Source organism: Diaphorina citri, unplaced genomic scaffold (assembly GCF_000475195.1).
Source record: "Diaphorina citri unplaced genomic scaffold, Diaci psyllid genome assembly version 1.1 scaffold602, whole genome shotgun sequence".
Taxonomy (NCBI): domain Eukaryota; kingdom Metazoa; phylum Arthropoda; class Insecta; order Hemiptera; family Psyllidae; genus Diaphorina; species Diaphorina citri.
In genome coordinates this window covers 71,336-88,237 of record NW_007378036.1, presented here as the reverse complement: position 1 = coordinate 88,237, position 16,902 = coordinate 71,336, and the positions used below count along the sequence as shown (strand labels likewise).

At 38.5% G+C, this 16,902-nt stretch overlaps 2 protein-coding genes across 2 annotated transcripts in view; both read right to left on the bottom strand.

The window, feature by feature from the left end:
• The window catches only part of LOC103510465, a 6,649-nt gene extending 2,903 nt beyond the window's left edge, over positions 1-3,746 (bottom strand). Inside the window, exon 1 of the mRNA XM_008475128.2 lies at positions 3,703-3,746. Coding sequence (XP_008473350.1) covers positions 3,703-3,746 — 44 coding nt within the window. The remainder of the gene's footprint in view (positions 1-3,702) is intronic.
• Positions 3,747-13,267: 9,521 nt separating this feature from the next.
• On the bottom strand, positions 13,268-16,814 carry LOC113467960 (DNA polymerase nu-like). Its single transcript, XM_026824497.1, has 4 exons — positions 16,792-16,814; positions 15,584-15,905; positions 14,682-14,849; positions 13,268-13,471 (listed from the first exon to the last, which is right to left on the bottom strand). Exons 1-4 carry the CDS (start codon positions 16,812-16,814, stop codon positions 13,268-13,270), a joined length of 717 nt encoding a protein of 238 aa, XP_026680298.1.
• Between the last annotated feature and the right edge of the window lie 88 nt (positions 16,815-16,902).

Below are 16,902 nucleotides of genomic sequence, written 5' to 3'. Positions count from 1 at the left end.
AGTGAGTGACTGAATGAGAGAAAGAAAGAAAGAAAGAAAGAGAGAGAGAGAAAAAGGACAGAGTACAAGAATGAAAAATTGAGAACAACCAACGGGAAATGAGAAAACCATACACGATTTCCTGTCATAAGAGAGAGAGAGAGAGAGAGAGAGAGAGGGAGAGAGAGAGAGAGAAGAAAAGATTACAAGGGAAAATACAAAATGTAGGAAGTAGAAAAGAGACGAATAGAGAAGGAGAATCAAAAAAACGCAATTTTTTTGTGTTATTATGTCACAACTTTGGTGCTCACTGCAGCATTGTAGGATTTTCCCAATATCTCAATAATCCTAAAATCCAATGTTTACCTACCATGCTGGCACCGGTCGCTATGTGCATTTACATGTCATAGCTACTCATTTTCCTCACGAGGCTGAGTGGGCCCCGCAACAGCCAGTCACGGGATCAATCATTTGCATGATACAAATTTCTTGACCCCGCCGGGAATAGAACCTGGGTCTCCCGCGTGCAAGGCGAGTGCAGTGACCACTACTAATAAGAAATAATTGTGTTACGCATAAAAGTCTGCCACTAATGCCGTTCCTCTCTTATTAGTGTACGCTAAATTTTATGACTTGACTTGGACTCGAAGCACCAACCTCCAGATTCAAAGTCTACTGTGCTAATGCTAACCACTAAACCACAGAGTTTGGTCACTTATGTCAACAATGTGGGAAGAAGTAGACTTTACAAGCCGTTGTTTAGGCCGTTCTTATTGCTTCCGAGAATATTAACTGTCGTGGTCTTAGGCGATCAATAATAGTAGGTAGGTAATTGATTTATTGTCATCAATTACATCAATAATAGTAATAATACTTTGATACGTAGGCCTCTATTTCTCATGGAAGACATTAATTTCTTTTAGCGTACCACCAAACATCAATTTTGTGCGGTTCGGGGCTCAAATAAAGATATTATAGCGCCGCAGGCGAAATTTTTTGTTAAGTGTAGTACGATGTCACAACTTTTTGGTGCATGTAGAGTAGATTTTTCTCTCTCCCAACTAGGGTTACCAGATTTGTTTTTCGTATTTACGAAATAAATCATAAAAATACGCTTTTCAAATCTCTTCGTGTACCACCAGAAGTGCTTCCGCGTACCACAGATTGGGAACCTTTGATGTAGATTATGTAGATCCTATATGTTTCCCGTGGAAGCTGCTGGAATAATAGACAGAGCTTAACTTGTGACTAATCTCAACAGATGAATCACAATGCGTTGATTCAAAGTTACGTGATGATGTAAGAAAGAAAATCACACACAAACGTATGCGAATTCACAGTGAATTACGGTACAAGAGTGTGATAATGATACACACATGATGTAATTATTGTATTATTGATTTGTTTTTTTGATTACATGGTTACTTTGCTTGTAGATTAGTGTGTTTTCTGTAATACCTCCAGGTGTTCAAGATCAAGATGAGGCTAAACTCTTGTGTTCAATAGTGTTCAAGAGATGATGCTTGTGTGAAGGTGCGCTGACGTCCTACAATGTAATAAAGTAATAATAGGTATTAGGTAGTTTATTGTTTTTATTGAACTTCAAGAAAATCGTGGTCGTAACTCATCAGTGGTTAGTATTAGTCAAAAGAACGACGACAACAACAAAATCAACATCAATAAGAACAACAACGTCAGCACCAACAACATCAACAGCGCCAATAAAAGCAACAAAATAATTCAAAAGAACCAAGAGATCTAAACATGATCTTCGTAGTTCGTACGTAATCGTACGTACGAATAGCCACATAGTCACGTATACGATATTACTTATACTGACGTACCTCCTCCCATTAATTCACTGACGTCATAGTACGAACACTGAAAATATTGAAATACGAGTACATTTCAGTAGCTTGTAGTGATGGGAAAAAACCGATCTCAATAAATCAGAAAGTTCTTAAGATCCGGATTGAACGGATCAGTCAGTTATTTCGCATCGCAAAAGAACGACGACAACAACAAAATCAACATCAATAAGAACAACAACGTCAGCACCAACAACATCAACAGCGCCAATAAAAGCAACATAATAATTCAAAAGAACCAAGAGATCTAAACATGATCTTCGTAGTTCGTACGTAATCGTAAGTACGAATAGCCACATAGTCACGTATACGATATTACTTATACTGACGTACCTCATACATGATACCTCCCATTAATTCACTGACGTCATAGTACGAACACTGAAAATATTGAAATACGAGTACATTTCAGTAGCTTGTAGTGATGGGGAAAAACCGATCTCAATAAATCAGAAAGTTCTCAAGATCCGGATTGAACAGATCAGTCAGTTATTTCGCAACGGACCTTTCGCTTTATGTTTAACTAGAAGTTTTTCAGAAACTAGAACTAGAAGTTTTTCAGAAACGCTACATTCTCTTCCGCAAAAATTTGACAAACTGTACCATTGAAAACCCTTGAGTTTCAATTAATAAGCTACTTACTAAAAACAGTGCAATAGTCCTAAACTAAAATGGACGCGGCACACAAGGGATCAGGAAGAGATCGCCTTAACATAATAATACCTATTAAACCCCTCTGCCCTCTCCCTACCTCTGAAGAGCAAAAGTTCCTTGTGTCCTTATTTTTAATTATTAAGTGGTCATATTCACAAAACAAAGGAAGATGAAATTTTATGCTTCGCTTGCTATTTAAATCCGCGCCCTCCTGTTTAATAACTAGGATTTATGTTTAACTAGAAGTTTTTCAGAAACTAGAACTAGAAGTTTTTCAGAAACGCTACATTCTCTTCCGCAAAAATTTGACAAACTCTACCATTGAAAACCCTTGAGTTTCAATTAATAAGTTACTTACTAAAAACAGTGCAATAGTCCTAAACTAAAATGGACGCGGCACACAAGGGATCAGGAAGAGACCGCCTTAACATAATAATACCTATTAAACCCCTCTGCCCTCTCCCTACCTCTGAAGAGCAAAAGTTACTCGTGTCCTTATTTTTAATTATTAAGTGGTCATATTCACGAAACAAAGGAAGATGAAATTTTATGCTCCGCTTCCTATTTAAATCCGCGCCCTCCTGCTTGATAACTACTGTAATAATAACAAGACAGATTCTTGAGACTGGAATCAAATCCCTCGGGCCTTGACGTTGGTCGACTTATTAAAATCAAAATTAGGGGTCTATTAGCAGGTCATATACTCGTACTTCAAGTAAATTGGTGCTTATCATTAAAATCTCATTATGACAAATGGAGAGTATCTTTCCACTGCTTGAATACTTTTCACATCAGCTTTATTTATCATTATTTTCAAATTTAATAATAATAATTATAATAAGGAACTTCTTCCAAACAAAATAACCTCAAACGAAGAAGATTGGAAGAAATGACTTGCCTCTATAGTATTTTTAATTATTAAGTGGTCATATTCACAAAACAAAGGAAGATGAAATTTTATGCTTCGCTTGCTATTTAAATCCGCGCCCTCCTGCTTAATAACTACTGTAATAATAACAAGACAGATTCTTGAGACTGGAATCAAATCCCTCGGGCCTTGACGTTGGCCGACTTATTAAAGTCAAAATTAGGGGTTATCTAACCAAGATAACCGCACCCAAGAAATAGTCCTCACACGCATGCGAATAGGCCACACCCGCATCACACACAGCTTTCTATTCACCGAAACAGACCCTCCTACCTGTGAATGCGGGGCCCACCTTTCCGTGCGGCACATCCTAACATGTAACCGTCACGGCCAAATAAGAACCTCTCTACCTCACCCCCCCCCTCCCTGACCGATAGTGATGAGGGCGTCAAATCCCTTTTCAAATATCTACAAGATATAAACATCTACCACCTTATATAAAATACCGAGAACCGGCGTGAACGACCAGGGCATTCCTGTGTTAAAACGCCTTATCCGAAAAAAAAAAGAAGAAATGACTGGCTTTCTCCTATCCTGTCTTCCTTCTCTCTTCGATTTCTGGACGACAAGACCTCCTAGGTAGGTTGAAATGATAAACATATACTTCCTCACTATTTGTAAAATATTCTGGGTTTTTATTTCATTTTCATTTTACGGACTAGTTTCGCCGGTGAAGGCATCTTCAGCGTTACAGAAAAATACACATAAAACGTAAAATAATACTATAAAAAACATAATAGGCATTCCTGGTTAAAGCGCCTTATCCGAAAAAAAAAAAAAAAAAAAGTATTGACTACCAAAGCACTCACTGTAGGTATCTAATAGCTATACCATAGCCAGGGTCGGTCCAAGGTGATGGTTGTGAAAGCCCAAGGTGTATTTTCCTTCCGGAAAAACTGACCACTGAGTGGAGCAGTGGTAAATTTTCCAGTGCAGGGCCGTAGCCAAGACTTTGTCGAGGGGAGGGGAGGGAGGGGGGTCAGAGAGTACAAACAGTGATGTACGGGGGGGATGGCCCAAATTTTCTGGCCTACAGTAAAGAAGAGAAATGTAAATGCAATTTCTTTGTGTTGCTATCCTGTCTTCCTTCTCTCTTCGATTTCGGGACGATAAGACCATAGCAGTTACAGTTCCCTCTGTCAAACCTCTTAAAAAATAAATAAATAAATATGAATATTATCAGGTTTTCACGACCAGTTAGCTGAGACTAAGCAGGTAGTGCGCCTGCCTTGTAAGCGCTAGGAAACGGGTTCGATTCCCGCCCGGGGTGAACTTCGTCCTAACAGACAACGTTCGTTCTTGGAACAGCTGGCTCTCTCCTAACCTGTCCTCTAGAGGCTCTTCTAATCTCGATACTTTCTAAAATGTTAAGTTTTCTACCACCCTCGCAAAAATGTAGGTACTCAGTGCCTGATTGATTACCTAGTCAAGATGGACCTTCACAAAGTTACAGAATCTTCAATCTATCAGACAAGACCTCCACTACTACAGTTACCTCTATCAAACCTCTTCAGATAAGACTGAAAAGTCCCATTCTGCCAACACACGTCACTTAACGCAACGTCATCTAAATCAACACCAGAAGCAGGTGCATAAAATCACAATAATGAGGGACCCAAGTGTTTATTAACATATAGTAAATTAAATTATAGCCTCTCTTGTTCGAGGGACCCAAGTGTTTATTAACATAATTATAGTAAATTGAATTATAGCCTCTCTTTTTCATACTCAATGTCTCTTATTTACGCTATCGTGATAATGTATTTACATCAGTGGTGACCAGTGCTGCTCAAACGGTCGAAAAAAGGGCTTGCGGCGCAATTTAAGATCGTTTATGTCCACTCTGAAGGTAGAAACACACTATCGTCACGTCAAGTGACTCGGAAAGATGTAGTCCAAAGTTTCCCCATAACTTCAAGTGACGTGATGGTCTACCTTTATACAACAATCAGGTGCTGGGGAGTGCCGCGGAAAGACCAGAGTCTTGAAAAGTGTGCCTTCAATGTCTCTTATTTACGCTATCGTGATAATGTATTTACATCAGTGGTGACCAGTGCTGCTCAAACTGTCGAAAAAAAGGCTTGCGGCGCAATTTAAGATCGTTTATGTCTACTCTGAAGGTAGAAACACACTATCGTCACGTCAAGTGACTCCGAAAGATGTAGTTCAAAGTTTCCCCATAACTTCAATGACGTGACGTCATGGTAGTGTGTTTCTCCCTTTATACAACAATCAGGTGCTGGGGGGTGCCGCGGAAAGATTAGAGTCTTGAAAAGTGTGCCTTGGCGGCAATAACTTTGGGAAGCACTGATTTACACGGAATCAGTAGGATATTAAGATTTACATAACTGTAGTCAGTCATTTGTCTTCTAGTATCAGAGTAAGGTCACTAGATATAGAGTGGATATTACTATTTTTTACTAGATAGAGTGGAAGTTGTTTTCTTAATATTATTACTATTTTTTTTACTATGTAGGTAATATGTGCCTAATCGGCTTGATCATTAGGCTATTTTTAGTTATTTTGCTTTTAGAGAAGAGATCACAAGATAATAATGTAGAGTAGAACTTTGAATAATCAAAATACCACACCCACAGGAAAACATTGAAAAGTTAATGCCTAGACCTAAATGTTGGAAAAATAATACTCACAAAAATCGTATTCAGCCAACGGCAACAGGACGTTTATTACACCAGGTACCAAAGGATTTCTGAAGTTAAGCAACGCTGCGCAAGGTTGGTATCTGGACGGGTGACCATCAGAGAGTGTTTACCTACCATGCTGGCACCGGTCGCTATGTGCATTTACATGTCATAGCTACTCATTTTCCTCACGAGGCTGAGTGGGCCCCGCATTAGCCAGTCACGGGATCAATCATTTGCATGATACAAATTTCTTGACCCCGCCGGGAATCGAACCTGGGTCTCCCGCGTGCAAGGCGAGTGCAGTGACCACTACTAATAAATAAGAAATAATTGTGTTACGCATAAAAGTCTGCCACAAATGCCGTTCCTCGCTTATTAGTGTACGCTAAATTTTATGACTTCGACTTGGACTCGAAGCACCAACCTCCAGATTCAAAGTCTACTGTGCTAATGCTAACCACTAAACCAGAGTTTGGTCACTTATGTCAACAATGTGGGAAGAAGTAGACTTTACAAGCCGTTGTTAGGCCGTTCTTATTGCTTCCGAGAATATTAACTGTCGTGGTCTTAGGTGATCAATAATAGTAGGTAATTGATTTATTGTCATCAATTACATCAATAATAGTAATAATACTTTGATACGTAGGCCTCTATTTCTCATAGAAGACATTGGCAAGTTGATATTACTTTGATGTACGTATAAAACAGGGGTTCTCAAACTTTTGAGTACTGCGTACCACCTGACACCTAAAGTTTCTTTTAGCGTACCACCAAACATCAATTTTGTGCGGTTCGGGGCTCAAATAAAGATATTATAGCGCCGCAGGCGAAATTTTTTGTTAAGTGTAGTGATATTGACTTTATTGATACAGTTTCCGTACTATGGGTATTACCTTACCTACCGGAACATTCTTTTGGCACATAATATTGAGTAATATGTACCTAAATTTGGCTTCCTTAAATATTGACGCAATAAGAATGAGCAGAATTGTCAGAGCTAGGTCGCGGGGTGCGGCCGAAAATTTAATGCTAAACAGCTTGGAAAGTAGTGCGCTTGCCTCTTAAGCGCTAGGTTTCGCATTCCATTCCAGCTCGGGGTGAATTTTATCTTTTATCCTACACGGATAAGGTTCGTTCTCGGAACGGCTGGCTTTCTCCTATCCTGTCTCACTTCTCTCTTCGCTTTCGGGACGATAAGACCTTAATAGCAGTCACATATCGCAGTTCCCTCTATCAAACCTCTTAAAAAAGATGTATGGCATGTACATATTTAAATGTTAGAAGAGTGCCTTATTTAGACTGTCGAATTAGGACATGTCTCAACAGTCCCTTTATCTCAACAGTTTAATATTTTCAATGTGAGGACCAAAATTTAGAGAAGATTATATCACCAAATATAGCAACACTAAGCTTCCTTATGGTCGCAAATAAGAGATTCCTACTGTAACAAACTTTGAATACTAATATAGGTAATAGGACGTAATTGAACGAGCGAACTGAAATTCAAGTCTTAACTCGGCGATTTTTTTTCTTTTCTTTCAGGTTGTTCATTTTTCTGTTTGTTTCAAAATAACTCGAGATCTCTCGAATGGTTACCGGATTTTGATGAAATTTGGCAAAAATGTTCGCACCTGAAAGCTCTTCGCGGAGAACAGTTTGAGAACCACTGGTTTAAGTCATTTGTTAAATATATACCTACCTACCATTATACCTGTACAGGACACGGAAGCAGCCCATATATTGAATCCTTCCAACCACGTGAGATAGGACAAGGAAAGCAAACCAACGTACCTATTTTAATTTTTTTCTCTCTATTCCAAAGAAAATCTCACCTGGTTTAAGGCGGCGCAAGTAGAAGTAGATTTGTGATCGCAGACAGTCGGTGGAATTGAGCCGCCTCTCTTCACAATTCACATCTTCTATATCACCTGCAACAAAACACACCAGAAGATGATTATTAGCATTATTTATTTTTAATTTATCGCCTATTATTGCTGTTGAAATTGATAATGTATTTGTAAATAAATGAAAAGTATTCTTAAATAATAATAAAAAAATCAGAATCGAGGAGTAGGTAATTAATTGTCATGATGATCCGGTTGGGTCACGTTGGGGGAAGAGCTCACTAAGTGAGAATCCTGCCAATAAAGCCTTTGAAAAATCCTCTTTCTTCGCCTTTTCTCGTGTACAGACGGGGTAGGTAATTAATTGTCATGATGATCCGGTTGGGTCACGTTGGGGGAAGAGCTCACTAAGTGAGAATCCTGCCAATAAAGCCTTTGAAAAAAAATCCTCTTTCTTCGCCTTTTCTCGTGTACAGACGGGGTCTGACTCATTAATAAAATCCACACAAAACACGTTTTACCCACAACTCCCGTAAAGTTCTCATATCATTTATCCTCTTCTTCTTTTTCTTCAAATCGGTCAGAAACAGATCGCTATTTTTAATGGCTCTTTATAAAATATGCAAAACGCTAGGTTTAATAACACGGGACACGTTTTCCAACACGGTCCCACGAGGGTTCTTGGAACGATTAATTATTTCTTCTGAACTCACGTGCAATACAGTCGAGACAGATTGAGTTTGGAACTTTTTCAATAACGTGCAAAAATTCCAAAACCCGATCGACTTTGCTTTTCTGCTTGTCTGTAAACAAAATATCTCGTGAAAAGTAAGAGCTAGAGACTTGAAATTTGGTATGTTGTCGTCAAATGTGACAAGGATGCGACACAAAAGGTAAATTGGTTAAGATAGGTGCTCGTGCTGCAGTTGGCGGCATTTTAACCGGCAGATTTTTTTTTTATTCCGTTAAAATAAACTCAACCGGATAACCGAAGATAGTGAAATGAGCTTCTAGGTGGTGGTACAAATGGACACGTTTTCCAACACGGTCCCACGAGGGTTCTTGGAACGATTAATTATTTCTTCTGAACTCACGTGCAATACAGTCGAGACAGATGGAGTTTGGAACTTTTTCAATAACGTGCAAAAATTCCAAACCCGATCGACTTTGCTTTTCTGCTTGTCTGTAAACAAAATATCTCGTGAAAAATAAGAGCTAGAGACTTGAAATTTGGTATGTTGTCGTCAAATGTGACAAGGATGCGGCACAAAAGGTAAATTGGTTAAGATAGGTGCTCGTGCTGCCGTTGGCGGCATTTTAACCGGCAGATTTTTTTTATTCCGTTAAAATAAACTCAACCGGATAACCGAAGATAGTGAAATGAGCTTCTTGGTGGTACAAATCAGTTAAGGGAATCGAACCCGGGACCTTCTGCATGACAAGCAAGCAGGCAAGCACTTTATCACCGGGCTAACCATTCAAAGTTCCAACTTGCAAAGTTATCAAAGTACTCGTATTGCCAGCCTAGTTAGCTTAGATGGTAGTGCGTCTGCCTCGTTTGCGCTAGGCCGTGGGTTCGATTCCCGCCCGGGGCGGATTTTATCCTGATGGGATAATGTTCTCGGAACGGCTGGCTCTCTCCTATCCTGTCTTCCTTCTCTCTTCGATTTCGGGACGATAAGACCATAGCAGTTACAGTTCCCTCTATCAAACCTCTTAAAAAAAGTACTCGTATATTATGTAAATCGTACAAATGTACGAGTAGGTAGATAAGTATATAGATATTTTTTCATATTAGGTAGGTACAGCCTACTTTTAAATAGAGGTAGGTAATAATTTGTTCAGTTGCAATTAACGTAATAGTTACCTATTCTAGGTACAAACTGCATACAAGATGCTAATATGTAGGTACCTATGTACATATCTACATATGTATAACTAGGGCTTCTAAGGAACTGATTAAACGAGGAATTATATAAGAACATCCCTTTTAATGGATAATAATTATAGGCAGGTTCAAATTATAATTCATACGTATTTTTCAAACGATAATCGACAGATTAATATTGACTATACGCACTAAACTGTAATCGTTAACCGGTTTTCCTCACAAAGTTGTGCGTATCCGTATAGGCAGCAATTCCAAGTTTTCCTTATAGTCACTTAAGAAACAACACAGTTCATCAACCAATTTTCCTCATTCGAAATCCAGACCTGGGTCCTGACAAAATTCTCTGGGGTTTAGCGGAAAGAATTTAACGAAATTTCCACTGATGGTGGATGGTGCCACAAATTGATTTTTTTTTTTCTTACAGATACCTACAACATTTTTAAAACCCCTAATGGTACATACGGGTATCAAGCCTACACAAGTCAAAATTTTGATCAAGTATTTCTTCAACGAAGAAATCATTCAAAAGTGAACTTGAAAAAAGTGTTAAATTCACAAAATAAATCAGTTTTTCTCTTATTATTCTCTGGCCTCCCCTTGAAATGTTGGCAAGATTGATAGGCTGTGTTATTTATGAACCACCAACAAATAATTAACACTAATTAAACCATTCGGTCTCGTATCTCGGCACGTTCATCGGTTTAATCAGTCTCTAATTCTATCGTTTTCCTCTATCCTGTCCATCATATCGGTATTTATAAGCACGTTGTGGTAAGCGACATGTAAAGCACATGTTCTAAGCACGAGGGTCTATTTATTTAGAGGGCATACCTACATCATGTTTGTATAGTTGACAATGTCACATGGTTGATCTAGTGTTAATGGCAACGTGCTTGCTGTCCATGTAGAACGTCCGAGTTAGATTTATGCCGAAAAAAACAATGCACTTGTATTCCGATTTCAATAACTAACTCGAAAATTTCAAGCATATGGTAAATTGTTTGTCACAAATCTCGTTCTCCGCTTAATACACTACGCTGAATTTCATGACTTCACATGGACTCGAACCACCAACTTCCAGATTCAAAGTACACCGTGCTAACCACTACACCGTCTACACCACTGAGGTTGGCAACTCAACGGTAATGCATTTCATAGCAGCTCTATAGGATCGCCATAAATTCATTCATATTATGTGACATTCTGACATGGTGTATGTACTTTGTAAACTCGTACATGGACTAATAAGGGTTCGAACAGCTCGAAACAGCTGTCCGGCTCTTCTTTTGAGGCTGTCTCCATTTCGAGCTTTTGTCTCTTAACAGATTTACCTACAGCGTCTTCTAACCCAAACCAGTCTCTAATACAACATATCCCTGTTGCGTATAATATCTCTAGTAGCGCGGTCAAACTTTTTTGACTTGAAAAAAAAAAAAAAAAAAAAATTTGACTATAAAATCTCAAGTGGGGCGGGAAAACTTTTTTGAAAAAAAAAAAAAAAAAAAAAAAAAAAAAGTAGGTAGGTAATAATTCCAATAATTTCTTATTACGTTGTCTAGGTTTTAGGTTCCCTGAAGGAAATGTAAGACTTTTTTTTTAATTAGAGAATTTAAGAGATTTACTTACCAACAGGGGCCGCTTCATTTTGTAGAATCAGACACACACAAATAAGGAACAGCAGAACAACGCTAGATATCTGTAACACACAAAAGAAAACCGGAACTATAACTTTTTGAACTAAAATTAAAAACTTAAAAGACAATTGAGATTCGACATTCAACTGGTGATAATATTTGGTGAGCTTTCGAGAATACTCAGATTCTCATCATCAGACCAAAAATTTATTTATAATTTTTACCCATTTGCAACTGCTCCATTACTACTAGATCAGTACTAGGTCCTTGGCTATCTATTCAAATAGAAAGCAAACTAACTAATCAAATTATCTACTTGCCAGCCTGGTTAGCTTAGTTGGTAGTGCGTCTGCCTTGTATGCGCGGGTTCGATTTCCGCCCGGGGCGGATTTTATCCTGATGGGATAATGTTCGTTCTCGGAACGGCTGGCTTTTTCCTATCCTGTCTTCCTTCTCTCTTCGATTTCGGGACGATAAGACCATAGCAGTTACAGTTCCCTCTGTCAAACCTCTTTTTTTTTTAATATTTAAGGACGCGCTACCCTCCAAGCTAAATAGGCTGGCTGACTTGTGATTAAATGGAATTCTAAGCTAGATTAGATTATATATAATTAATTAGAAAAATAAGAAGAAAAAAAAAAGATATACTTACATTAATCTCCATAATTTTCAAAATAAAACACTGACGGAATTCCCAAATAAACAACGAAACAAAGATTAAAAAAAAAAAAGAACTTTGTAACTTTCTATGTAAAATACGTCACACGAAATTCAAATTTCACAAACATTCAAACTATCACGGATGTGCATAATCACAAAATTTAAAATAATCACAACAAAAAGCACCGGAACTCTTCTCAGTTGATCACAAAACTTCTTGAAATGTTTACGAAAATAACGCACTCGAAATCTTCACTTAATTTAAAATATTTCATAGTTTAAACAGTTGATCACAAAACTTCTTGAAATGTTTACGAAAATAACGCACTCGAAATCTTCACTTAATTTAAAATATTTCATAGTTTAAACCTCTCCCGCGAGTACATGTGCTGGATTTCAAAACGCAAAATTTACGACAAAAAAAGTATTGTTCACACGAATAGGTAAAAACAAAAAACTATGTAACAAAACTAACGTTAACACCCACAAACAAATGTCGAGTTTTGAAATGAACTCACATATTAGGCCGGCGGAGCTATAATTTGAACATTACCTATGTTTGGTCTGTACTAATCATATGGTCGGACTTCCTCAAGAGAGATACTTAGGCAGAATGAAGGTACCTCTGACCAGAATGAGGCATAATTTGCCCGTGTTGCTATTCCGCGGTTACCAGGTAGACATTATAGACAGGCAATCTTAAGACTCAATGTAGAATTAATGTGGAATATATCTGAGGGAAACGTGTGTGTTGAAGATTTGGAACATCACGATGCTTACTTTAAAACTTTCAATGTTTAAATATAGGAAAGAGTTGAATCTTTTGGTACTCATAGAAGTTCGATTAAGAAATTTGGATTTTTTTTTTGCAATTGATTTTTCCACCTAAAAATAATCAGGAAAAAAAAAATCTCCTCAAAAGAAGAAGAAATTTTTTTAGGTATTACATATTAGGTAATTTTGCATATGCTCAGATGTTTGTAATATGAGGCAATGAGACATATTACAAATATCAGAACTTAACTTTTTTATCACTTCTTAGAAAGATTGGAAATGTCTATTCCAGTAAAATGAAAATATAAATAGTTCTTCGTTCATACTTGTCCATAGTCCCCATCCATCCCAAAATATTATAAGTACATAGTTCATCATTTTCCCAACTTTTTAAGGTAGCGCACCTTGCAAGAAAATTGAAATGTGTGTTGTAGTAAACTTACCTTTAGCTTTGTTGTCACTCGCGTTAATATCCTCAATATATCTCCTCCGTCCACACAGCGTCCTCACATATCCATTCTGCCGACACTCGGCCACCACTCGGTTACAAAACGTCTCAATGTCGGCATACTTCCGCTTGAAGCTCACATACAGATCGGCGGCTTCCTCCAGACTGAGATCTAGTTTGGCGGCAAGGGTGCGCGGACCCATCCCGTATATATTACCTTACTCCATTCCTTAGGAGATCTCACATTGAACTAGTTGTTACCTACCTTCTGATTTGTACAATAGAATGATCAGGATGTTGAGCCAAGTTCAGCTTGGTTTTCACCTTACTCCATTCCTTAGGAGATCTCACATTGAACTAGTTGTTACCTACCTTCTGATTTGTACAATAGGGTGATCAGGATGTTGACTTAGGTTCAGCTTGGTTTTCACCTTACTCCATTCCTTAGGAGATCTCACATTGAACTAGTTGTTACCTACCTTCTGATTTGAACGATAGGGTGATCAGGATGTTGACTTAGGTTCAGCTTGGTTTTCACCTTACTCCATTCCTTAGGGGATCTCACATTGAATGACTGTCCTGCTAGTTCATACATTTGTTTCTCTAGCGCCACCATGACTTGCGTACATTTAGTGTTGAGATCAGTGATATGATTGGAATTGAAGCCCAGACCCTGGAGTTCACACCGGGTGAGGATCTGCTGAATTGGCATTTCTACGTCTGAAATCAGTCAATTGAATTAGAATGTTAAAATACATAGTAAGATTTTCGGTTTGATGTAATACCCCGAATTTAGTGTTGAGATCAGTGATATGATTGGAATTGAAGCCCAGACCCTGGAGTTCACACCGGGTGAGGATCTGCTGAATTGGCATTTCTATGTCTGAAATCGGTCAATTGAATTAGAATGTTAAAATACATAGTAAGATTTTCGGTTTGATGAAATACCCCGAATAAATAATCCCCCACAAAAACACAAATGTGAAAAAAAAGGCCAAGTTCCTATCCAAAAATGTCGGCCTATAAAAGTGGTGAGATCAGAAAATAAAGGCCAAGCCTGCAGTCCCAGTTTTTCGTGCCTTATGAATCTTAATTCCTTCAACCTTCTCTCAGTTTCAACTTGGCTATGTCGGAAGAACTACTATCGCAAACCAAGTGCCGAAATTGCTAAATGAAATTCCAACGAGTCTAGGAGAATTAGAAAACGAAAAGAAAAGAAAAAAGACGTCAAAAAGTATCTCATAAATAACAATGAAATTTAAATCATAAGAAGAAATTCCTACAATAGAAAGAAACCACCACTCGGTTACAAAACGTCTCAATGTCGGCATACTTCCGCTTGAAGCTCACATACAGATCGGCGGCTTCCTCCAGACTGAGATCAAGTTTGGCGGCAAGGGTGCGCGGACCCATCCCGTATATTATGGCGTATACGATGGACTTGGTTTGAGTTCGGGTGTCCTCGGTGATTTCCGCCAGGGGCCGACGGTGCCATTGTGAGGCGATGCTTTTGAAGACGTCATCCTGGAATAATAAAGTGATGGGGTTGTTAAATGAAAAAATTGAAATTTTTGATTCGAAACATTCCTGGTCCACCAGGGTTCGAACCCAAATCGAAAGTCAATCAGCTTTTTTTGATTGGCTCGTGCTGAACCACAGACGATGTACTTCTCTTGAGGACTTGTGCTTATTTTTCCGAAGCTGAGTGGACCTCTTATCTTGGGTGTCCTCGGTGATTTCCGCCAGGGGCCGACGGTGCCATTGTGAGGCGATGCTTTTGAAGACGTCATCCTGGAATAATAAAGTGATAGGGTCGTTAAAATGAAAAAATTGAAATTTTTGATTCGAAACATTCCTGGTCTACCAGGGTTCGAACCCAAATCGAGAGTCAATCAGCTTTTTTTTTTTTATTGGCTCGTGCTGAACCACAGACGATGTACTTCTCTTGAGGAATTGTGCTTATTTTTCCGAAGCTGAGTGGACCTCTTATCTCTCCAAAGGTACATACGTCCTTACTTCTATGCTGATAGACATTGGCTCTAAAGTAGATCTAATCAAAGGAATTTGGTGGCATGGGAAATAAAGATCATAGTGAGGACGTGAATTAGTCAATCGACCATAGTGCTTAACTTAAAGTTGCCTAGGATCTGACTGTAGGAACGAACAAAGAAAAGAATCACTAAAATCAATTACACTACCTTACTCTCAATTTCATTACCTCACTCTCAATTCCATTACCTCACTCTCGATTTCATTACCTCACTCTCAATAGCAGTCTTCAGCTCTTTATCCTGGGACAGGTGAGTGAGAACTCTGAGTTCTATCTGCTTGAAGTCCGCACATATCAACACACACCCCTCGGCCGCTACAAAAGCATTCCGCGGGTCAAAATCCACGCCACGTATGGTCAACTGTTTGGGTGTGGTTTGGAGGTTGGGCTTGACGGTGAAGATACGGCCGGTTTGAGTGTGAGTGGAGAATTGAGTGTGAATACGACGACCGGAGAGATCGTCCGAGATGGTTTTGAGAAGGAGATGATTGAGACAGCGGGACTGAAGGGAGTCGAGCTGATTCCAATGCCTGCAACAGAAGATAATATATATTCTGAGAATAATAATGGAGCAGTTGCAAATGGGTAAAAATTATAAATAAAAGGTCGATTCCTATGTACAAAGTTGTGAAAAATCCAAATCTGAGGTCAAAACTCCGAAAAAGTAACTGTAAAAGGTCGAAAATTTTATTTTTAATTGCTGTTCTAATGAAAAAGTTCAAAGAGAGATTTCACGTCAAAATGCGCAGAAACGCTTGCGCACAAATAAAAGATGCAGGTGCAGTCATGAATTATGACGTCATCGCCTACAGGAGCGTATGCCGTGACGTCAAACTTCACGATTTACCGGTATTTTTTAAAACGATTTATCTCGGTATCTAGAAGTCGTAGAAGAAAAAGAAAACTTCCGTTGGTCCTCATTTTTCCTGCTCTATGACTTTGAAACATCATCCAAGTAAGCGCAACTGATCTATTTATAAATGATGACAATAATAGTGCTTAGTCATACTATTAGGGAGCGTGGTAGCGCTCCGAACCGTCAAGTTAAAATTTGACAGTACACAAATACTACGCGAACAGTGTACTAAAGAGTCCTTTTATCGGAGCGTTTTAATTGTGGTCAAATGCTCAATGTCGAGGAAATTCCACACATCGGATGGGATCGAACACACGCCCTCCTGATTGTCAGGCGAGTGTCTTAACCACTATTTTTAACAAGTATAAATATTTGTAAACATGACTAGATATACATAATTATATTTAATACAAAATCTCTGCCAACCCTTCCAGCACCATAAGATTGGTACCATAATTCCATAGTAAGTAAAAGTCGTATGAGATAAATGAACATTTCCTACCGATAAAGCAGATAGATCGATAGCTATGGAAAATTGTAGACTCTACTGTATTATTTACTGCTTCATCTCACTTTGTCCCATTACAATATGATGGTAAAAATCGTATGAAAATGAAAATTCCGTACCTGATACAGGTTCAAACTTCAAATAGATTGTACATTGCCCCAGT